Source organism: Rattus norvegicus, chromosome 4, assembly GCF_021556685.1.
Source record: "Rattus norvegicus strain SHRSP/BbbUtx chromosome 4, alternate assembly SHRSP_T2T, whole genome shotgun sequence".
In the NCBI taxonomy this organism is placed as follows: Eukaryota; Metazoa; Chordata; class Mammalia; order Rodentia; family Muridae; genus Rattus; species Rattus norvegicus.
In genome coordinates, this window is record NC_141537.1 from 166,501,525 (window position 1) to 166,526,638 (window position 25,114).

The 25,114-nt window shown below is 37.2% G+C and overlaps 1 protein-coding gene across 1 annotated transcript; it reads right to left on the reverse strand.

Annotated features, from left to right (window-relative positions):
* Positions 1 to 494: 494 nt before the first annotated feature.
* Ly49i2 (Ly49 inhibitory receptor 2) lies at positions 495 to 25,114 on the reverse strand. Its single transcript, NM_152848.2, is given in 7 exon segments — positions 495 to 1,140; positions 11,015 to 11,118; positions 18,021 to 18,163; positions 20,578 to 20,796; positions 21,682 to 21,771; positions 23,171 to 23,370; positions 25,001 to 25,114. Coding segments are annotated over 6 exon segments (843 nt in total). The 5' UTR covers positions 23,283 to 23,370; positions 25,001 to 25,114; the 3' UTR covers positions 495 to 965.

The window sequence follows — 25,114 nt, forward strand, 5'->3', positions numbered from 1 at the left end:
GAGTAAACGTATAGCATGATACTGACCCTTAGGACATACTAATATCATCCAGAAAATGGACAGACATGAATGTAAATCATGGATTAAAACATACTAATAGATCAATAACAGACATGTTATCATCATTATAGTTCTATACTGTGGAAAAATGTTTATCCCTAGAAAAATGACTGTAAACAATTTATATTATTATTAATGTCATCCTTAGGCTTCATGAGACAAAGTCTCATTATAGAGCAAATGGTATTAGAATCTACATGTCGCCTAGGCTGACCTCACATTCATGTGTATAGTATGTTTATAACTCTGAGCTACCATACCTAACTGGCTTCAATAAATTTTAATGTTTCTATGGGGTTACAATTTCCCAACAAATGGAGCAGAAGGAGAAAGAAAAATTAAGAACACGTGTGAACTTCAGAAGGTCCTCTGAGTGTCTTGAACTAGTCATGGCAACTAGTCATGAAGGCTGAAATTATATTTTACAGCAAACATAAGGTTTTCAAAATCATTTTATTTATTAACAGTCAAGACATAACCACAATCAGTCCTCCCATCCACAGTTCCTCATCTCAAAAGGTTTTAAAAATGCTAACTTTTTCTACACCAAAAAAAAAATCAAAAAACAGAAAAAAAAACAAACAAACAAACAAACAAACAAAAAACCAAATAGTAACTAACCTCTACATGAAAACCCACAACTGCAGATTTGTTATTAATTGTACTAACAAGCCATGGGCTGTAGAAATATCCAAAAGAATATGTGATGTGTGCATTATTTATTGAGTTCTCCATGTGGTTCTGTGTGTCATTCAGGAGAGAATGTGAGGAAAATCATTTGGGTCTTGGAACAAAGGATGTCCATTCTCCACATGCAAGCTGCTCCATGTGCCAGAAGGGAATACTGTGTCTGCTCTTAAGACAAATTTCAGAAGACTTCTTCGCTTTGCAACTCATCTCTTTATTCACAGAGCAGACTGTGACCTTTCGTTCACACTGCACAATGGGGCAGGATATTTTTCTATTCCCTTTTCACAGATACAGAGATGTCTTTTACCACAGTCATCATCATGTAGACCTGTCATACTGAAATATTTACAATTTCCTGTTTTGTGTAGTGATATCATTGCCACCAAATCACTGTAAAACAAAGAAATAAGTTGTCAGTTATTAAATTTCAAGTGTATATTGTTGAAGGCCATGATTTTTGCAACATGTTTTATTGATGAAAATATACAGAATATGGAATGAATCACATGTGTAAGACTAAAATGTTTTTATTTTCCCTAAACTCCTAAAATATGGTCTTGGGCCAGTGACTTGAATGTGTTAGACTGTTGACATCAAACTGGACCATCTGTTTTTAGTCCTCAGATGCTGCACAATAAAGAAGAGACCCAGGTCCTTTCAACTGTCAATGAATTACTCAGGTGTTGTGATCTGTGCATGCACATGCACATAAATCCACACAAAAAGACATAAACAGTAAAAGTAAACATTGAAACTGTCTCACCATGACTCAATGAACTATCCTTTTCATACCACTAATTTTGTGCAGCAAGGAAGATTATTTTTCAGCCTTTCAGAAATAATAAGGGCTAATTTAATACTGAGGTTATTTATCTATGATTATTTTGTGCTATGATGACAGATTGAATAGAAGAAATATGTGTACAGACTTATTTTCCTTGTTTTTAAAGAGAAAAAGGGGGTGTTTAATTCAATTACAAACAATGGTTTGTGAATACAATTTTGTTGTTTTTTTTTTTTTTTACTTCCCCAAATCAGAACTAACAGGTCTTCTTTGAAACGTGGTGACTGAGTGACTTCCTTGCATTCAACTCAACAGAAATCTCTGCTGTTTGGTATACTTTGTACCACATCTATCTTACTATAAAACAATTTTAAAAGTTTAATAGTAAATAGAACAAAGAAGAGGTGATACATACATAGAATCTCAGCATATGGGAGTAAAATAACAGGTGAAAAGGTTTTGGAACTCTGAATGACTAGGATTACAAACCAGGTCAAATTTGGCTTTGGAACAAGAACCTCATCAAATATTAACAAATAATTTAAAGTTTAATGAATATATTTGTGGTAGATAATGATCCAGATTTCTATATAGGCTGGGGTTCAGTAAATGTGAGATTTCCAAAAGATTAGTGAGTGTGGCTGTCAATCAAAGCAGGGAACAGGAGGATGGATTAGGGGATTTCAAGAGAAGAAACCAGGAAAAGGGATAACATTTCAAAAGTAAATAAATAAAATATCTAATAAAAAAGTTGGTGAGGATCTCTTAATTGTGGAGTTGGAGGACCTGAACAAAATATATTCTATGAAAAAATGTAACTTAATGATCAAAGTTGAGCTGTGTGTGGTGCTGATGCACATCTTTAACCCTAGCATTTGTTGGCAATGGCTGGTAAATCTCTGAATGTGAGGTTAGCCTTGTATACTGAGGAAGGTCTAGCAGAGTCTGAACTATACAGACAAACTCTGTATTCAAAACCATAATATGAATGAAGAGTTAAACAACAGAATTATAAGATAGTAAATGAATAATGAAGTGCAAATCAGGGATACATCCAGGAAATTATTGGTCATGAAGACCTAGAGATCTCCAACACATCAGCTATTGCCTCTACACTTGTTTTTTTAACCACAACTCCATGGTAACACCTTATCGATGAAGATCTAACACACTGTGACACAAAGACATAGAGATTTAATGTCAAATCAATCAAGAAATATTTTCCTTTGGCTACATATCAAAGGGTCAAATGTGCATTGCAGTCTGATTGGGGGATAAAAGATATCAATGGCTTTACTCCTACCACAACAAGCTACATACATGCTAAGCAAGATATGCCCAGTGGTATCATTGTAAGTGGATAGGTAATTGCTTTTGTACTGGATTTAAAACATTTAATTGAGGAATGCCATGTTTTAAATTCTAATCAAATCAAAACCCGTGATTGCAGATATCATGGGTCCAATGCCATAATCTTCTATAATACTTCAGATATACAGTCATCTGGCAAAATTATGTTATTAATTATTGTCTAGAGCTGGGTGTCATAATTGTGGTTTCATTGGTGTGAGGATACACCATGATCAAGGAATCTCTTTTTTTTTTTGGTTCTTTTTTTCAGAGCTGGGGACTGAACCCAGGGCCTTGTGCTTCCTAGGCAAGCGCTCTACCACTGAGCTAAATCCCCAACCCCAAGGAATCTCTTATAAGGGATATTTAATTGGGACTTGCTTAAGTTTCAGGGGTTCAGTCAATTACTAATGCAGGAGCATAACAGCATCCACACTGATGGAAGATTAGAGAAGGAGAAGAGATTTTACATCTATATCCCTAGACAGACAGGAGAAGATTGGCTTCCACATGACTAGGTGAAGGGTCTCAACATCTGCCACCATGGACATGCTTTCTCCAGCAGAGGCACTAAGACATCAACACAGCCATAATTTCATACACTACCACTAACTGGGACAAGCATAGCCAAACCACCATATTTCATTCCACAATTTCAATAGGATTATACAAAACTATGACAAACTAAACATAATGCAAAATGGATTATTAAAATGTCAATAGTTCCTACTGTATATAGCAATCTCAATAATGTTAAGTGTCCAAAGTTCAAAGTCTTTTTCTGAGATTCAATTATTTAACTGTATTCTCCTATAAAATAAAAAACAAATGGCTGAAGAAATAGCTCCAACATCCCAGGATATATAATAACATTTCAAAATTCCATATCGAGGAAATAATATACTAAACCAAGACAGGAAATCAGCTAGGCAACTCAAAACTCTACAAATACATGTCTGATATCAAAGAACTCCAGATCTCTGACTCTTTTGCCATTTTCGTTGACTGTGAATGAAAGAGCCCGAGTTGGGGGTTAATCTAAGGCCAGTGGGAAAGGTCCATCATAATCTTCCAAGCACAAAGACCTTTCCCTTCCAAGGAGTAGTTAGTTTCCAGAGCAACTTCAAACCAAACTGTCAAACAAGGCTACCTGTGACTCCCAACAGACCTCCCCCAGACTCCCTACTGTCCCCCATGGTAATTTCAGAATGGTCCACTGATCACAAGTCAACTTGGAGGTTACTTTGCCCTATCATCAATACCCTGCCTCATTAAAAGTTGTTTGAATCTGCCACAATTGATTGCAAGTTATATAGCTCTCTGACAGTCTGCTCTGGGTCATCTCCCTTTAAAAACGAGGACCAGGAAAGACCAAAATTAAACTCCACTTGCTATTGATTCAATCACTCTCTCCATGTGTCTCATTCAAGAGGTCCTGGAAAAGATTCAATTCGGACCTCAACACCAAACTCCTTTCTCCCTGTTAATGCCTTTCTTCAGCTCACAGCTCCTTGTTCCAATATCTGCTATGCACTCATGATCTTCTGAGTTCCTCCAATGGGTTTCGATTACTTCTCCAGCTCTGCCCTATGTAGCATTCTAGAATGTAATTGACTCCACTCCACTGCTCCCTTTGTTTTTAGTGGTCATCCTATGATACTGAAATATCCAATATGCTGGGGTCTTCTGCTGCAACTAGGCCACAAAAGAAGCCTCTCATAGGCACTCTTTATGGTGCCAATCCTCAATTTATTTGTATGAACCCCTTTGAACTCAGACATCAACTTCAACTGATCTTCCCCTTTATCAATGATCTTCCCTTGCCTCTCACAGGGCTGAACCTCTTTGGTTTTCCTTGACCCCTACATATCTTCAAAATCACTATGACTTTTGTGATTCTTAAACCTTATCAAGGCCATTGGCAGCAGGAGGTACAGCCTTAACTCTTCTTATCCCTTTGTGTTCTCAGAAAACACTACTCAGAACTTTTCACCAAAATAATGCTTATCTTTTCTTAACCATCCCTAATTTCTGAGGATGAGCTAAAAAGCATTAATTGACTCAATATTCCTTTTATTTTTACTATAGAGCAAGGTTCCTATGGCTGAAACTGCCAAGTTCTACTACGTGATAAGGCTGGAGGATGTCCCACCACTATACTTCTCAGCTTTCTGTTTCCTAACTCAATCACTGCCTAATATTGGTTCTCCTGAATTGTTCTGTAGATTGACAAGAATTTGGAGATCTTCATGACACTTCCTCCTGAATGCTGGGATTAAAGATATGTATACCCATGTCTGGATTTAAGCTTTTCTATACCTAGAAATTCCTCTGTCCCAGTCTGGCCTTGAACTCCAAAATCTGCTTGCCTCTGTCTCCTGGGATTAAAGACTTGTTCCACCGAGTCTGAGTCTAAGCTTTCCACAGCTACTCAAAATCTGGAAAAAAAGTGTTAGAGGAAGTTCATAGCACTAAGTCCCTCCATAAAGAAACTAAATTTTGCATACTATGAATTTATAAGTACACCTGGAAGGTTTGGGGAAAAAAAGAAGCAAACACAACAAAGAGGAATAGAAGGCAAGAAATAATAAAATGAAATCAACACATAGAAAAGTCAATGTCAAATCAATATGGAAATATCTTCCTTTGGGCTGGCATTCAAAAGTTTAATAACTGTTTTTGCAGTTTTCATGGGAGAAAAGATATGAATAGTCCTATCTTGCATTTGAACCTGCATGCTACAATATTAATCTATTAGGGAATATATGTTTTAGTATAAAAAGACCCTTTTTTATTAGAACTAAGGCTTTTACTATATGAAAAAATAATGTTTGGTGTTGTAAGGTAAGTCAAGAGTCCAAGTTTGGTGAAGTCACAGATTCTATATTGGTGCTTGCTACAACTGTTCTGACAAATGGTCAATTGCCAGATAGACCCCCCAGAGCTCCCAGGGACTAAAGCAACAACCAAAGTGTATAAATGTAGCCACATATGGCTCCAGCTTCATATGTAGCAGAAGATGGCATCTTCGGAAATCAGGGAGAGGAGAAGCCATTGTTCTTGTGAAGGTTCAATGTCACAGTAAAGGGCAATGGCAAGGCAGGGAGATAGAAGGGAGTGGGTGGGTGGATGAGGGAGCACCCTCATAGAGGCAGGGGGCAGGATGATAGCATAAAGGGTTTCTGGAGAGAATTCTGGGAAATTTGATAACATTTGAAATTTAAATAAAATATCCATTAAAAAAAGAAAGAAATGTTCAAAGGCCTCAGAGAAATGCAGTTCAAAAAGACACTGACCTTCCAGGTCACAACAATCAGAATGTCCAAGATCAAAAGTCACGTGACAACACATGCTTGGGACGTGTGTAGGAAGAGGAACACTCCTACATTTGTGGTGGGATTGCGAATTGCTAAAACCACTCTGGAAATCAATTTGACATTTCCTCAGAAAATTGGAAAGAATTCTACCTGAAGACACATCTATATCAGTTACACCACTCTTGGGCATATAAACAAATGATGCCCGACTATACCACAAGGACATGTGTTCCACTTGTTCATAGAAGCCTTGTTTGTTATATCCAGAAGCTGGAAACAACCCAGATGTCCCTCAGTCAAGGAATGGATACAGAAAATGTGGTGCATTTTTACAAAATGGAATGCTATTCAGCAATTAAAAATGAGAACATCATGAATTTTGCAAGTAAATGGACATAGAAATTATCATTCTATCTGAGGTAGCTCCAAACTAAAATGGCATGCATGGTATATTCTCACTGATAAGTAGGAATTAGCCAAAAAGTATAGAATGACTATGATACAACCCACAGAGCTTAAGAAGTTTAACAAGCAGGAAGACTCAAGTGAGGATGCATGAATTCCAGGTTAGAAGGGGAAAGGAAATAATCACAAGAGGTAGATAGAGGGAGAAACCTGGATAGGAGAGGGGACAGTGAGGGAAAAATACGAACAGGACCAGATATGGTGGGAAAGGATAGGAGAGATATTCAGAGGGCCAAATTAATGAACAGAAATGGGCAGTCTCAAATAGTAGGAGGAGGAGGGACCCTCTGGAAAGTACAGAGACCTGGGATGTAAGACACTCTCATGACTCATTGGGGGTTTCCTTATCTAAAATGTCCAACATTTGGGAAAGAGAATTGAAGAGTCTATCTCCAGTAGATCAACACGGCCTCAAGTACAGGGACAAGAGTGATGATGCAAAGACAACATTCTTAACCCAAGAATTGTTCCTGTCTAAAAGAAATTTAAGACAAAAATGGAGACAATACTGAAGGAAAGGTAGTCGAATGACCGGGCCAACTTGGGATCCATCCCATAGGATAAAAGAAAGGTTTGACTCTAGTATGCTATGATGTGGTTACAGACAGGAGTCAGGCTTCTCTGTCCTCTGAGAATACCGACCAGCAGCTGACTGAGACAGAAGCAGATAGTAATTCCCAAACAATGGACTGAAGTTAGGAACCCCTGTAGTTGTAATAGGGAAAGGATTCAAGAAACTGAAAGGGAGAAGGATCACATGAGAAGACCAGCAATCTGAACTAACTCACACTCCAGGGTGCTTCCAGAGACTGACCCACCAAAGAGGATCATACACAGGCTGATCTGAGGCCCTGGCACCTATTTAACATAAGTCTGCCTTGTCTGACCTCAGCAGGAAAGGTGCACTTAATACTTTAGAGCCTTGAGGCCCCAGTGAATAAGGAGACCTGGTGAGGGAGGAGCACCCTCTCATAGGCAATAGGAAGGATGGCATAGAGAACTATGGGAGGGAGACTGAAGGAGACAATGACTGTAATGAAAATATATAAAAAATGTAAAAAATTTAAGGATATATACTTAATATTATGATATGCAGATAAACATAAAATGTGTGTATGTATATTTGTATATTTTACACATGTATTAAAGAAATAAATTTCAATCTTAAATAAAAATATTTATAGTTATAGCCTAGGCCTGTCCTGCTCTCAACCTCCATGATAACTTTTTTTTGGATATTTTATGTAGTCACATTTTAAATATTGTCCCATTTTCTCTTTTAATCTCAAAAATCCCCTGTCCCTTACACCCGTCCTCCACCTCACCATCCAGGAAATCCCCTATACTGGGGAATCTAATATTCACAGGACCAAGGGCCTCTCTTCTCACTGATACAGGACAATGCCATCCTTTACTACATATACTGTTGGAACCATGGGTCCCTCCATGTATACTCATTGTTTGGTGGTTTAGACCTTGGGAGCTTGGGGGTTCTGGTTGTTTGATATTCTTGTTCTCCTATGGAGTTGCAATACCCTTTGTCTCCTTCAGTCCTTTGTATAACTTCTCCAGTGGGAACCCTATACACAATAAGATGGTTTGCTTCAAGTGTCCTTATCTGATCAGAAGGGCTCTGGCAGAGCCTCTCAGGACACATCCATATAGGCTCATATCTGCAAGCATTTCTTTGCTTCCACAATAAGAATTTCTGGCTTGATGTCTGTATGTGGGATGGATCCCCAGGTGGATCAGTGTCCAGATGGCCTTTCCTTCAGTCTCTGCTCCATATTTTGTCCCTGTATTTCCTTTTGACAGAAGTCATTCTCAGTTGAAAATTTTGAAGATGAGTAGGTGTCCTCATACTTGGGGCCTTGCCTAACATCTTGATAGGATATGGACTCTACAGGTTCTCCCTCCCATTTTGGAGGCTTTTCAGCTAAGTTCATCCCAGTTAGGTCCTGGGAGCTTCTTGCTTTACTGATATCTAGGACTTGCTGGTGGCTACCCCCAGTGTCCCATCTTCCATTACTATAGACCGATGTTTAAATTCTCGGTCCTGTCGCATCCCATAACTGGTCCAGTGTCCATTTCCCCATCCACTTCTACTCTTCCTCCCATCCCTCCCACCCTCCACTTTCTATGAGTATTTCCTCCTCTCTAAATAGGACTGAAGAATTTTGCTCTTCCTACTTCTTGAGATCCATATGGTCTGTGAATATGTACCTTGGGCATTCTGAGTTTTTATGCTAATATTCAACATATCAGTGATTGCCTACAATAACATTTTTTCTTCTGTGACAGGGTTATCTTCCTCAGGATGATATTTTCAAATTTCATTCATTTGCAGAACAATTTAATGAAGTAATTGTTTTTAATAGCTAATTAGTACTGCATTGTGTAGATATATTACATATTTTTTCTGTCAATTTCTCTTTTATGAGACATCTGGGTTCTTACCAGCTTCTGGATATTTTAAATAAGGTTGCTATGAACAAAGTGTAGCATGTGCCCTAGTTTTATGTTGGAGAATCTTTTGGGTATATGTATAGGATTTATATAGGCTGGGTCCTCATTTCTATGTCCAATTTTCTGAGGAACCACCAGACTAATCTCCATAGTGATTGTACCAGCTTGCAATCCCAACAACAATGGAGGAGTGTTCCTCTTTCTCCACATCTTCACCATCAAATGCTGTAACCTGAGTCCTTGATCTTAGTCATTCTGAGTTGGGTATGTGGAATCCCAAGATTTTTTTTTGGTTCTTTTTTTCAGAGCTGGGACCGAACTCAGGGCCTTGCACTTCCTAGGCAAGCGCTCTACCACTGAGCTAAATCGCCAACCCCAAGATGTTTTGATTTGTATTTTCCTGATGACTAAGGATGTTGAACATTTTTGGTGCTTTACATTCTCTGATGTCTACCTTCTTGAGTTCTTTGTATATATTGTATATTAGCTTGTATCAACTGTAGGACTGATATAGATTTTTCCCAATCAGTTGATTGCTGCTTTGTCCTATTGGTGAAGTCCTTTGCCTTAGAGAAGCTTCGTAGTTTTATGAAGTCCTATTTGTTGATTGTTGTTCTTTGAGAGACATTTGTGTTCTGTTAAGGAAAATTTCCACTGTGCCCATGTGTTTGAATCTCCTTTCCACTTACTCTTTATGTTTTATTGGGTCTCGTTTTATGTGGAAGTCCTCGTTCGACTTCTACTTGAGCTCTGTACAAGGATGTAAGGAAGAATTGCTTTCATTTTTCTACATGCTGACCTCCCATTGAGCCAGAACCATTTGATGTAAATGCTGGATGGTTTTAATTCCTTTTTTAAAGTTCAAGTCACCATATATGTGTGTTCAATGCTGAGTTTTCTATTCTCAATGATTTACCTGACTGTCTGGGCCACAATGCATGCAGAGAGGCAGAATTGGTCAAAGTTCTTGGAAGAAGTTCTTAAGTGATCATCCCTTAAAGAGACATCTACATCAACTTCTTTCCCTCCACACCACCACCAAGAATCAGGGAATAGCAGGGAAGGAGACATAGAAAGAAAGTAAGAACCAGAGAAGGAAAGAAGCTCTCTGAAATGCAGCCTTCTGGAAAAAATAAAATTTCTGCAAAGATTATTTCTTCTTATTAAATTACTATTCTTAGTTGACAGTTTCAGAAAAGAAGATTCAATTATTTATTAAGTTTATATCCCTGATGACTTTCAAGGTTTTAGTAGCTGAGCTACAATCATGCACCTATGTACAGTTAATAATGAAGGAATGAGATAGTGAGACACATGTTAGAGTTTTTAGTTTGAATAGAGGTTGATATGTTGATATATTATTTGTTGTATGTAAAATACTCAAGAAAAATATATAATATTAATAAATTAAGCAGTAAACTGTTTTCTACTTGATTATACATTAAAAATGTGAAACAACACCTTCAAATGGGAGGTAGGCATCCATATGTGAGCATATATGAACATGTTCTTATATTTATAAGAAACCAAAAATTATATAAGCAAACAACAGTAAAAATGTCAAAAAATATATGAGAAATTCACATTCAATGTATCTCTCATGATCATTCAGTCACTTCATAGCATCTCAAGTTATTGACTTGCTATTGCCTTGTGCATCTTAGAAGACACAATCCTGAGATATATTAAGCATCATTGGTCAGTACCTTGAACACAAAACTTACCTGTCAAACACTGAATCATATACTTCCTTATGCAGCTTGCCTTTCCCCATGAGCTCCATAGAAAATGAAGAAAGTCAAGGTAAATGAGAGAAAAGCATTTATACACAATCTCTCAATTCCCATACCACTTTTAGAGTCTGAAGGGTTCAGAAACTCACCAATTCAATGTGGTGTTGTCAATCCATGACCATTCCTTTTTATTATTATTATATGACAATCCAATCCAGTAACTGTCTCGAATAATGTGGTCCTGAAGGAACTTCTGTAAAGGAAGCAACACACCTCATGATGAAATTTCTGTCTGTTGGATGAGAGAAGAGCAAGCAAAAATTCCCAGCATTTCTTTGTCATCCTCTGCTGTTCTTGCTTCCCACTGCTTAGTCCCACCATGTTCATTTTCTAAATGTACTTCCAACTTCTAGTGCATTCATATCAAAACTATGTCATTTCAATATGTTATTCAAAATAGAAACTTCAGTTGTTCTGTGATACTGGTTCAGGACATGATTTGTGAGTGTGATTCATAGACCAAGTCTCACTATGTGTACAAGTCTGTGCTTGAACTCACAAACTTCCTGCCTAAGACACATTAAAAAACATAGATCACATAGTATGTACTCAATAATAAGTGCATATTTGATTAAAAAAGTACAGAATACACAAGTACAATCCACACTCTTCCATTAGGTTGACAAACATAGAGGCCCAAGTGAAGTTGGTTCAGTTCCACTTGGGAGGGTTAGGAAAGTAATCTCTGCAGACAGAAGTAGGAAGTGAGCTCAGTCAGACTAGGAAGGGGGAGAGGATACAGAAATATGGTAAGGTATGGCGGGAATGAGCAAAAAACCCTCAGGGAGGGGTTGGGGATTTAGCTCAGTGGTAGAGGGCTTGCCTAGCAAGGGCAAGGTCCTGGGTTCGGTCCCCAGCTCTGAAAAAAAGAAAAAAGAAAAAAAAAACCCTCAGGGGTAGCAGAATGAATTGGAGTGTACAAACTCTAGGGAGGTCCCTCTTTAAAGTACTATAGACCTGAAAGGTTGGAGACTCTGAGGCCTCAAAGGGATGGACCTTAGATAAAATGACCAACAGTGGGGAAAGGGAACTTATAGAGTCCACGTCCAGTAGAAATACAAGTGGAAATCAATAGAGGGATGGGATTGACATCCAAAATCATATACTCTGACTCAGAATTTTTTCTCTCTAAATGAATTTTAGAAAAAAAATGGAGAAGAGACTGAGAGAAAGGCAGTGCAGTGATAGGCCCAAGTATGGATCCACCTCTTGTAGAGGTTCCAAGGCCTGACACTGTCACTGATTCTATAGTTTGCATACAGACAATTGTCTAGTATGGCTGTCCTCAAAAAGGCCAACATATAAGCAGGCAGAGACAGATGCAGACACTAACCCCAATCATTTAATAGAATTTTGGGACCCCTGTGGTTGAATTAGGGGATGTTTGGAACAAGCTGAGGAGGAAAAAAACCCCACAGCGGTTCAGGGTCTCAATTAACCAGAACCCCTGAGATCTGCCACATACAGATCTACCAACCTCACACCATATGGGACCTCATACAAGCCCCAGACTCCTATACAGCAGAGGACTGCCTGGTTTGGCCTCAGTTGGGGAAGATGCACCCAACCATCAAGAGTCTTGAGCCCCAAGGAGTAGGGCTGGCCTGGGAGGAGAAGGGTGGTGTACTTTTTTTGGAGACCAGGGGAGGAAGAATTAGGTGAGAAACTGTGGAAGGGAGGACCCTGAGTGTGTAATGACTAATGGACTGTAAAAAAATAAATAAATAAAGGTAACTAAAAGGAAAAAAACAGTGGAAAAATAGCAGTTTCTTTCCCACATGCATGTCCCAAACCCTTTTAATGCTAATATGGGCAGGAGGGCTGCATTTCTATAGGGAAGAAGCTAATGTGTTACACTTTACCCTCATCTTTTTTTCTATCCCCCAGGAGTTACTGATGGAGACTCAGCTCATTCACCAGCAGGAATGTGCTGCTTACAGTGCATCAATCTGGTAATGCTTTACCATTAACAATGGAAGAAAAGAACCAATTCCTCTCTCAGACTGACTGCAAAACACATGCTTCCTTAATCTGTGCTTGTATTCTCCAACTCTTCTCCTTATGCTGGTCCTGCAATAATAGAGACTGGCTACTTGTTCAGCGAACTTGGTTTCTTCTTCTACCTTGAAGCCAGTTGGATGTGGCTAAACGACTGAATTCTGGACAAAGGAATGTGACTGAAAATAGAGTGAGTTAGCTCTAGGCCACTCTAATAAAATTGACATGCTCAAACTTCCACTCTTTTCCTTAACCATTCAAAAACAGAACACAGAAGATGCAAGGAGCAAACACATGACATCAATTGTTCAATTTTTGTCAATTTATGCAAAACATATAGTTATGGATTATATAAATTCTCTGTATTAATTTAGTGAGTATCATGAATTACTATTATAAAGACTTACAATGTAGACATAGGAATTTTCTTCCAATTATCTACATATGTACATTTTTGTATAAATCTTTCATGTATTTGTTGAATTTATCGGTGCTTTCTGATTTTTGCGGATATTATAAATAGACTTGTCTTCTTAATAATTTCCTAATTTCATTGCCTGATTGTCCATATAGATTACAACATGCTCTTTATATGGCTCTTCTTTTCTAAATGCTCAACTAAATTCAACTGTTATATTATTAATTTAATTGAGGTTTCCTTTCGATTTTCAATCTAAGAAATGTCAAGGGTAAATAAAAATATATTAACTTCTATTTTCCAATGTAGACATAATTATTTCTTTTTCTTGCCTAATTGCTATAGCTAAACTCTCTAGTACAACACTGAATATAAATGACCAGAATGAGCAGTCTATCTTGTTTTTCACCTTAGAGGGAAACCATTCACTTTTTCTCTGAATTAAGATACCACCTGTGAGATTTTTACTCATGTCCATTTAGAAGTTGGGTGCATCACCTTCTGTAACCCTCCCCCCAAAACCCATATATCATTAATTGATTTCTGATGACCTATGCCATTATTCAAATTCCATTTTTGAAAAGTAGAGAAGCATATTGGAGGTGTTCTTATGGAAAGTAATGATCTGTCTTCAAGGAAAGATCAGTAAGAAAAATAGTGCTATGTGAAACAATGTGCATGAAGCTCCATGCAACACAAAGGACCTTTCCATATTCCCAATGCAGAAGGGACAGTACTGATTATGGGAGATACTTGGCAGCATTTAGGGTGTCTTACATGTGACATTGGAATGGCATAATATTTAATTATGAAGCTGATTTTATTTTTTAATATATGAGTAGGTTTAAACATACTTATGTTGATTGAGTGAGTGTGTGTGTGTGTGTGTGTGTGTGTGTGTGTGTGTGTGTGTGTAGGATAATGTCACAGGTGAGGCAGGTACAGGATAGAAGGAGGCCTGTCATTGGAGGAGAAGAAAGGATGGACGGGAGAGAAGTTTGAAGGAAGAGGAGGAGACTAAGGGAGAGAGGAAGAGAAGGAGAGAGGGAGAGAGGGGAGAAGTCATGGCAGGTGATGTTAAGATTCTGCTCTGTGTATTTACAGGTTGTTATCAATGTTCCGAAGGGATGGATGGTACCGGGCTTTGTATGTTTAAGTGGGTAATTATATCTTACAAATTGTATCTAATATTATTGTGTTTTGTGCTCTTTTATGTGAGGGTTTGAGTGTAGGAAAGTTTGCGGCCGAGATGTGTGTCCGCCAAGATATCTAGCAGATATCTTGGGGCACTGTGGTGCTGACCAAGCGGGTAAAAGACAACATTACTCTGTATTATTTTTATATTATTACAACAACATGTGTGTGTGTGTGTATGTGTGTGTGTGTATCTGTGTGTGTGTGTGTGTGTGTGTGTGTGTGTGTGTTCTATTGCTTTCCTTGATTTTGCTGGTATGGGTCTAATTATTTCCGGTGTTTTCTTGAATGTATATTCCCTCTAGGGTTAGAATTTCCCTTTTAGTATTTTCTTAGTTTTGTCTTGAAATATCTTTTTTTTTCTCCATTCTATGGTGATTCAGAATTTCACTGGCTATTTGTCATATTCTAGGTTGACAACTGTGGTGTTTTAGAGATTTTAACATATCATATCTGAAGTCAGGAGCAATTCTTATTATTCTGCCTTTGACTGTTACCTGCCTATTTTAGCTAAGAGCAGTTAGTACTCTTTCTTTTTCTGTAGATTTTGTGTTTTGAACAATATGCTGTGGAAGTGTTTTCTTTTCAATCTCGGTCTAATTTCTTTTCTAAAAGCATCTTAATATTTATAGGCTTCTCTTTATATAGGAGACTGTTTCTTTAGATTGGAAAAGTTTTATTTTTTGACTTTCCTGAAATATTCTGGATTTGGAGGTGGGACTCTTTGGCTTTCATTTCTATTATTCTAAGTTTAGGACTCTTCATGGTATCACACATTTCCTGGATGTGTTGTGTGAGGAATTTTTTTTAAGATTTAACATTTTATTTGACTGTTGTATTAATTTCTTCTGTTTTTTTTCCTATGTCTGAGGCAAACAGAGAATTCTCAACAAATGAATCTCAAATATACAAGAAGCACTTATATAAATGTTGAAAGTCCTTAACCATTGGGAAAGCAAAAATCAAAACAACTCTGAGATTCCATGTTACCCCAAGCAGAATGTCTAATATCAAAAAATTCAAGTGATAGCACATGTTGGCAAAGATATGGAGCATGGTGAAAACTTCTACATTGCTGGTGGGGGTGCACATTTGTACAATCACTTTCGTAATCAATTTGATGTTTCCTCATCAAACTGGCAATAGTTCAATCATAAGATCCAGCTATAGCACTACTGGGAAATACCCAAAATAAGCTGCACTATACCAAAAAGACACTCACACAACTATGTTCACAGAAACTTATTCTTAAGAGCCAGAAAGTGGAGAGAACTTAGATGTCCTTCAACTGAAGTATGTATAAATAATATGGTACATCTCTGTAATGGAATACAAATTAGCTATGAAAAACAAAAACATCATGACTTTTTCAGGCAAATTGATGGAACTTTAGAATACAATCCTGACTAAGGTAATCCAGTCCCAAAAAGGACAGGCATGGTATGAATTCACTTCTACATAGTTTTTAGCCATAAAATACAGGGTGCCCATGCTATACTACACAGGCCTTAGTAGGATGGACAGAAAGAGGGCAACAAACAAGGATGCTTTAGTCCCACTTGGAATGGGAAATGGATGGTCATGGAAAGCAAATGGAGAATTAGAACTGGGTTAGAAAGGGTATAAGAAAGGGAGTGGGAAATTCAGTGTTTGGTTTGCAAATGCTTAGTAGTGATGGAGTGATTACAATGAGAATTTGTGGACATCTACGACTGATGGGAAGGGTAGGGGCATTCCCAGAATATGATGGAGAATTGGGATATGGAAGGTGCACATGAATCAAAAAGGGTGTCCTTAGCTGTGACTCAAAGTATTGGAGATATGGAGTCTGAGATGGCTGCCTCCTTCGGCCAAGTAGGAACCCTGGGGAATCAAAACGGACACCAAGCCACCCACAAAATTTTCATCCCAAAACGTATTTTTTCTACAAGCCATACAGAGATTGGAGATGGAGCACCGACTTCCCAGTTGGGAACAGCCAACTGATAACTGGCTGAGCATGATACCTACCCCATGGAAAAAGCAACAACCCCTAACACTATGAGTAATAGTTGATTATCCTTGCAGACAAGAATTTAGAGTTTCTACCCAGTAGCTGACACAATCGCTGATCCTACTAGTGGTGCTCAGACAAGAGTTTAGAGGCTCCACCCCATAGCTGACACATAAGGACACAGACACCCTTAGCCAAACAGTGGATGGAGTTTCAGGAATATTATGGAAGAATGTAGGCCCCAAAAGGGGATAGAAACTTGACAGGAAGACCAGCAGAAGCAAATAACCTGGACCCTAGTGGTCCAACAATAAAAGAGCACAGACACGGCTGGAACTAGATTTTCCTGCATATGGGCACTTTGGTCATCATGTGAGTCCCAAAAAACTGGAATGGGAGATATCCCAAAAGCAGTTACATATATATAGGCAATGTTCTTCTACCTGGACATCCTCATCTGGACTGAGTTGAAGAGGATGCACCTAGCTTCAGGGAGACCTGATGTGACAGAATCGAGTAATAACTAAGGATCCACCACACTCTCAGAGGCGAAGGGGATGGGAATACAGGATGGACTGTGGGAAGTGATGCGCAGGAAGGGGTTAGTCCACAAGATGTAATATGGATAAGTAAAATACAACAACAACAACAACAACAACAACAAATAATAATAATAATAATAAATATAAAATTGGTTATGTTTACTGTATCAAATAGAAAAATTACACTATTTTCTTTCACTAAGAATTCTTTTGTGCTGTTGTTTAAACATGTATTCGTGTATAAATATCATACTGTGTTGTATTCAATATGTGATTCAATATGATTCTTCAATCATTTCTCTAGAAAAATATAGTCTTCATATTAGAAAGGATTTCATTAGTAATTATTTAAAAAATAATGTCAGAAACTTGGAAAATTTGTTTTCTTTAAAATAATGATTTCTAAACATGAATATCTTTTTTTTTTACAAAACATAAGAATACTAAACAGTAAAGAAAGGGACAGTTTCAGTGAAGATCACCATGGGGCCAACTAGTCAACCATTTAATTCCCCATTTTTCATAGCATCTCATGTTGCAAATAGGCCCAGAGCTCAGCTACATTTCCTGTTATCATCTGATTACTCATCTCACGCGTCTGCATTTCAAGGTTCCAAAGAACAAACACTAGGCAGCAGGGGCTTATTTGGAACTCCAAGGAGAAAAATGACTTTCACCAACAGGTTGTGCTATACCAAAGGGTTAAACTTCAAGAGGGGAAGGCATACTTTTTGAGGTACTCTGTTGTAGACTCCCGAGCAAAGGAGGAGACTGAAAGACACAAGTGTCTTTATAGTAACAAGTCTCCTCTTAACATACCTGAGTCCCACAGTTTTTTTTCAAATTACAGGAAAACCATATACTTTTTAAAAATCCAAGATTCAGTATCTTATTATTCAGGGGTAGAAATAGAGTATAAGTGAAAAGGGGCAAGTAAATATCCACAATACCAGTTCATCCTTATCATGTATCTTCAGAAAGGATAAGCTGTAATTCTGGCAGGTCTATATACATTTACGCCATGTTCTTTTGTCGATGATGAAATAATAACATTTTATACCATAGCATAACCAATGCATTTCAACACAACCACCTACAGAAAAGAATGAAATAGTTAAACATTATTTTCTTGGATTGTGTTAGAATAACAGTGTATTTATTAAGGCTGTGTAAAAAAAATAAAACCTCACAATTCTCTGAAATAGGGATTTTATAATGCCCAGAGAACTCTGCACACTCCTGATCTATATAATATTGTAAATAACACTAGAGATAAAGAGAAATTTTATGTGTCAAACATGGGTGAATGAGTAGAGAAGATGTAGCCTGTGTATGAAAAGAATCCCCCTTATCCTTTAAAGAAAAATGAAACAGCTATGCATGATGACTTATGCCTATAACCTGAGAATTCCAAAGATGGAGACAGGAAGAACATTACCAATTTGAGGCCATCCCAGGCTAAGTGATGAATTTCATGCTATCCAACTCTCCATTGGCTACAGAATGATATCATTTCTCACACAAAACCCAAAAGAGAGATGATGACCTACATGACAAGCATGGATGAACTTGAGGATGGTGAGCAAAGTGGAACACACCAGGCCTAGGATCACACGTTACAATTCCATGCAAATCAGTTATCTAAATCATCTCAGTTCTATGAAACAGAGACTTGGGAGATAACAGGGCCTGGAGGGAATGAAATGAGCACTTTCTACTCAGAGGCAATTAAATTGATAACAGAATTCTAGATCTGCATTAATGTATTGCCACATTGGTGTATACAACACTGGGTAATTAGCACCATGCCAAGGTCTGTGTTAAATGCTCAACATTAAGAGAAAAAGAAAGATACAGAGGAAGTTTTGATGTTGACACTGTGTAGTCTTGATTATGTTGAACCCTTAAGTGATATCCCCACATGCCCAAAGTTTCAAGTTAAATACATTAAAATATGTACAACTTGTGTAGCAAGATCACCTCAATATGAATGTTTTATTTAGTGAGGTCCTGGGAATATCCATGCTTTGTTAACAAACTTAATGTCCAATCTCTATTTTTCTGTGAAGCGGTATATTCATGTAGTACAGGCTTGGCTGGAATCTGCTGGACTTTCCACATTGTCCGGAGAGTTATAATCTTTATTCTTCAGTATCCTGATCTTAGGGATTACATCATTATGCTACCCTTTACAGATAATGAAGTTATTTTAAACTAATGACACAAAGTATTTTTCATGGGTGTGAAATACTTCAACAATGATCTAGAGCTCTTTTAATCCAGTAACAATTTTCATAATATAGCAGTTTTAGATATATTTAGTCTTCACATAATAAGAATCATCACAACCTACTGTCTCAGCATGATGAGATAATAAACAAGAACTCTTCATAATCTCTACTTCTTGAAAAAATATTTAATGATGATGGATAAATGGTATCAGTTAAGAATGACCAGTAACAATGAAGAATATGAAAGGTTTCCTGTGACACTTGATATTTTCATCTTTACAGTCTCATTCATGTGTCACTGACAGAGGTGCAATGTGTGCACACCATGGTTAAGCGCCCCCGTACACTCCAGGGAGGATCCCTTTATTACAAACAGGCCAACTTTCTGAAGACGAGTCAGATGACACATACATACACACACACATACACACACACACACACACACACACACACACACACACACACACAAGCGCGCACGCACACACACATACACACACACCATTATTTTTATAACTGCACCCATGTAAATCTTTAAGTCTATTTTAGAATGAATACTTGAAAAATATACTCTATTAAAACTTCTGTGAGTGTGTCAAATACAGCGGCGAATGATAGCAGCAACCCATTGAACTGAGAACAGGAACTCCATTGGAGTAATTAGAAAAAGGATTGAAGGATCTTAAGGGGCTTGCAACCCCATAAGAAGAACAATGCCAACAAACCAGAGCTCCCAGGGACTAAATCACCTCCCAAAGACAATATATGGACTGACCCATGGCTCCATCTGCATATATAACATAGGATGATCTTGTTAAGCACCAATGGGAGGAGAAGCCATTGGTCATGCCAAGGCTGGATCACTAGTGTAGGGGAATGTCAGGGTGCAGGAAGGGGGAGTGAATGGGGAGGGGAATGGGAGAGGGGACTTATGTCTCTGAAACCGGAAAAGGGAAAAAGGAACTTATTTGTTATGTCAGCAACAAAGTGGGACTCTCAGACTTTCCCTTGGACCAAAAAAATTATCAGGATTATCGATTTGTGATTCCATCCTCAGGGAGCTAGAAGTGTCCCAAATATAGAAACTATAATATTCTCCTAACCCAGACAGGGATTTCTGGGTTTCCAAGACCTTACATAAATAAGGAACCCTCAAATGATTAACCCAGAAATCACCAGAATCTTAAGCTGAAGTATGGCCTTCAATGCTTCCATAACGGATCATCCAACAATAGATGATAATGCAATTCTGAATTCATGGTCCTCCCCTGCTACATACCTGTGTGCTGAGGGGCAGCTAAAACAGTCTTAGTTTTGTTGTACCATCTCTTCTGTTCTCTGTTGATTAAGTCCAGAAGAGCATTGTAACGAGTACTCTCTATAGACATATTTCTCAGCATTTCTTCCTTTAATTTGATGTCATTTTCCATGGTGCTGCAGTTATGTTGAGAGTTTTGAGTTTCTTGCAGTTCATGTGTTTCATGATTATACTGCAAACCTGAAGTAGTCACAGGTATAACAGCATAAATTTTCATAAAGTATATATATATATTAAAATTTAAGATTCAAGAAAAAACTTCATGTTGACAGCCAACACATCATTATTTTCCTTGACAATTAACATTTATAAATTAACACTTCTATTAACTCACTTTTGAAACAGATACATAAATTTTTCTCTAGAGTTCAGCTGACTGTAAAATAAATAACACAGCTGAAGGAAATTATGGTGGAGGTAAGTTCCAGTTACTTAATACTTTACAGCATGATTAGACAAATTAAAAACCTAAGTAAAATATTCAGTGAATACTTAACACGTCATGGAAATTTGAACTAAAGAAAAGGTAAGAGAGGGGATGATTATTATTGAAACATAAAGTGTGTAAACTACTCACCTCCAGAAGTGATAGTGTGTAAACTATTCGCCTAGAAGTGATACTCTGTAAATATGAAACAACCTAATAAAGCTTAACTTTTAATGTCTCAGTACAGATGAAGTCTTTTTACACCATGTCCTCAATATACATTGAAGAAAAAGGAAAAGAAAGTCATCAATTATTTTCACAGCTGTTTTTCACAAAATGTTTGCATAAAGTTAACAATCATCTTAGCTCAGAAATGGAGACTGTCACCAAGTCCTCAGAAGATCATGTCCATGAGTAAGAAAGAGCAGGGCAGATCCTAACCACCCCAGAGCTAACAGATTAAGTATAAAGGCGAACATAGCACTGCAGAGTGTCACGAAAAGTTATTAAAGTCCAAATGTTCTGGCTCATTCCATGATTATAGGCAGGAAAATGGAAAGAGTGTACAGCTGCATGGTTCATGTCTAAAGCTCTTCTTTAGGCAGAAGGTCAAATAAGATGTATCTTAATTTACTCACAGTTTGTCACCAATACTGCAACAGTTACCAGCAGAACTGAACAGAGGATTCCAAGAGCTATAACAATGAGCTTCCAGGGGACTGAACTCTCTTCAATCAACAAAAGAAAGCAAGGAAATCAACACCATTAACGAAGTATGTCTCAATACTAACTACATTTTGTTAAGCATAGAAACAAGGGAAAATTATGCTCGTCAATGATACTAACAGACTGAATATGTGCTCTCAAAATTGTATATTTCTACTTAAAATACACTCACTGTAGAAATTCTACGTGAGTGAAGTTTCACAATTTGAACTTACTGTAGGCTTGGCCTTGTATTGTTAATCCTTCTGACTTAGCCTAGAAGGAGCTGGTTATCAGACATGTGTTCTTACCTAGTACTAAAAGAAGAGAAAGGCATTCTGCAGAAAGCACTGGAGGCATAGATACAATCCAAGTACAAGACAACAAACTACAGTAGGCAGTGCACAAAGAACGATAACTGAGATTTGATAGGTAAAAAGAGGGATGGGTGTTCTTGAGAACGGGTAGGGAAACACAGATATTCTCGAACTGATCTCCATAAACCCCAATCTTGGAAAGTTGATAATTCCACTCTCTCTTTACACTGCAATTTTGATATTGCTCTATATAATACTAAGTATTTGGGTGTATCTGAGGCATTTGGAATCTGAAACTCATGCCTCTGACTAACTAGGTCAAAGAAGAAACGGATATCAGTTTGGAGCACAACTGTGACTGTGTGTATAGAGCAAATAAAATTAAAAGAAAATAAAAAGGAATGCTTCTGCTTTTTCATTAATATACCAAATTATTCTTTAAGGTTTTCAGAAATTTACACTGGGCTTTATTCATTCCCATACCCACTATTCCTCTCATCACTTCTCCCTTCATCTGTAACTTTATTTCCAGTAGGAGACTGCTCCTTCTGACGGACAACATTGTTGTCTGTTGCATTAGATGTTGGGGATATTTTATGACATCAAAACACTTTCCTGAGAATGAAACCATTGTTTCTAATGCATAAGCTTCATTTCCATAGAATTTGTTTCTCTAGACATCTGTTTTCACAGACTCGTTTGTCTTCATTTTAAAGTTCTGGAATTTTTTTTGACTAGACGAAAAAATAATAATAAAAAACCTAATAATTTCTCATTTCTTGCTTCTCAACTAATTTTTTTATAGATTTCTATTGTTCTACTCTCCCCCTCTGATTTATTTTACAACTACCTAAAAACTAAAGAATAGAAGTAGGGTTATAATTTTTTTCCTTTTTATTTAAAATGTGATTGCTGTATTTTTAACATTAGTTTTGAACAATATTGTACTTATTACCCTCCAACTAATACTTTTTTTGCCAAGATTCTTCTGCATAACCAAGTTCAGATGAAATGGAAAATTATTGTTTTCTATAGAAGGTAGAAGGATATTTTTAAAATTCTTAAATGCATAAAGCAAGAAATTTTAGATACTTAAAACACTTACCTCTGTGGCCTATTTCTTTAGCACTTTGAGTCTCCTCAGACCTCACTTCGTTCTGGAACACTGACGACTTATGAAATCTCACAGTTGTGTAAGTAACCTCCTGTTCAGTCATCTTTTTGAATATATGAAGTATACTGGAGCCTTGAGAATTGTTTTTTTTTTCAAAGTTTAAATGTCCACCTATAGGAAGGTACCTAGATCTGATGATAAAGACGGTTGGGAAAGGGTGGGGTCCGACTAAATCCCTTAATACCCAAACACCCTGACACGAACTACTCCCCATTTACATGGCAGATGAGAATTCATTGTACATTTATGTTATAGACATTCATATTTCTAAGGGTCACAGCAATTATTGTTAAGAAATATGGAAAGAATTACATATTTACTAATAAGTCATTATAATAGTGGCATAGCCACTTTGTTCAAAATGTTCAACACATAAACATGTTAGAATTTAAATTGGTATCACTGAAAACATAGAAATACTTTTCGACAATCTATTTGAATAGAAAACGTCAAAGCTTTAGGAATAAAAAATATTGCTTTAAAATTATTTACACAGTTTGATAAATACATGAATATAAAAATGTCATTTCAGTCTTTTTATTTATTCATGACTCTCAGAGTTTTCCAGAAACAATCTTCAAGAGAATATTTGAAGGTTAATACGGCAGAAGATCCAAGACACAGAAATATCTTTTGGGTTGAAGTCCCAAACATATGAGATGCCGAATCTCTCCACCTAGCCACAACCTACCAAATCCTCTCTATTCTTGGACCTGGTAAATGGATTCAACTAGAGAAAATTCTACTGAGAGGGATAAACCAGACCCAGAAAGACAATTGCTGAATATTCTCTCTTATCTGAGGCCTCTGGTTAAATTCTTAAGAAATGAGTTGAAACCTTTAGTAACTGCACAACCAGGAAGGTAGAAAGGGAATATTTGTGAATGGGGAGTGGGAGCAACAGAGAGTGGCATAGTCAATGCAATATGAAGTTTTAATCTCAAACCCTTCCATGTACATAATCATGTTACATATAATATACTCATACATGATGTTTCAAGAAAAGGTCATATGAAAATAAATTTTGTTACTATACAGTATACATGAGCTAACGTCCATGAATGACACAATCTGAAAATAGATATCAATGCATTTGTAGATGTAAAATATTTGTAAGTGACATTACCTTCACATTATAACTGAGATGTGTACCAGCAGATAATATGGGCAAGCTGCACATTGATAGCATTCTTATCTAGTTTTTAATTTATGAAGATTTCTGAAGTTATTCATTTTTTGCCTTATTTCTTGACATAAAAGTATCCTTCGACTACAGAACTATTTTTCAAAATTGTTGTTTGTTATTATTGCTCTTGGAAAAAGTATGCTCAAGCCAAGGTTCATGTGTCTGGAAGACAATTCTACAAATTTTGCTTTCCAAGTTCATGTGACTTCTAGGGATCAACCTCAAGTATTCAGTCAGGCTTGTGTAGCAAGTTCATTTACAGACTGACCCATCTAACCTGGTTGATAATTTGGCATCATTCAAATGGATAATATATAAACACTTGATCCATTTAAAGAGTTATGATCTCCATACATCCTTCAACCTTAATTTCTTAGAACACAACACCAGTCACAGCATACGCTGAAAGAAAATACTAGTACAGAATAATATTTTCACATGCTGCCAGAGTTAATCCGATTTAATACAACCAACAGGGCTTCCCCATCTATCTGGCTTTCATGTCACACCATCTGAAATTCTCTAAAATATACTTGATCATTTAATAGAAAAAGAATAAAAACAGTGATTGTTACCTGTGTCTCTATCCTGAAGCGATTCTCGTGGAGGAAATTGATCACTCAGTTGGTGGAAAAGTTGAACTTTACTTGTCTGTATACACTAATAGGCTCAGAGAAAAAAGAAAAACT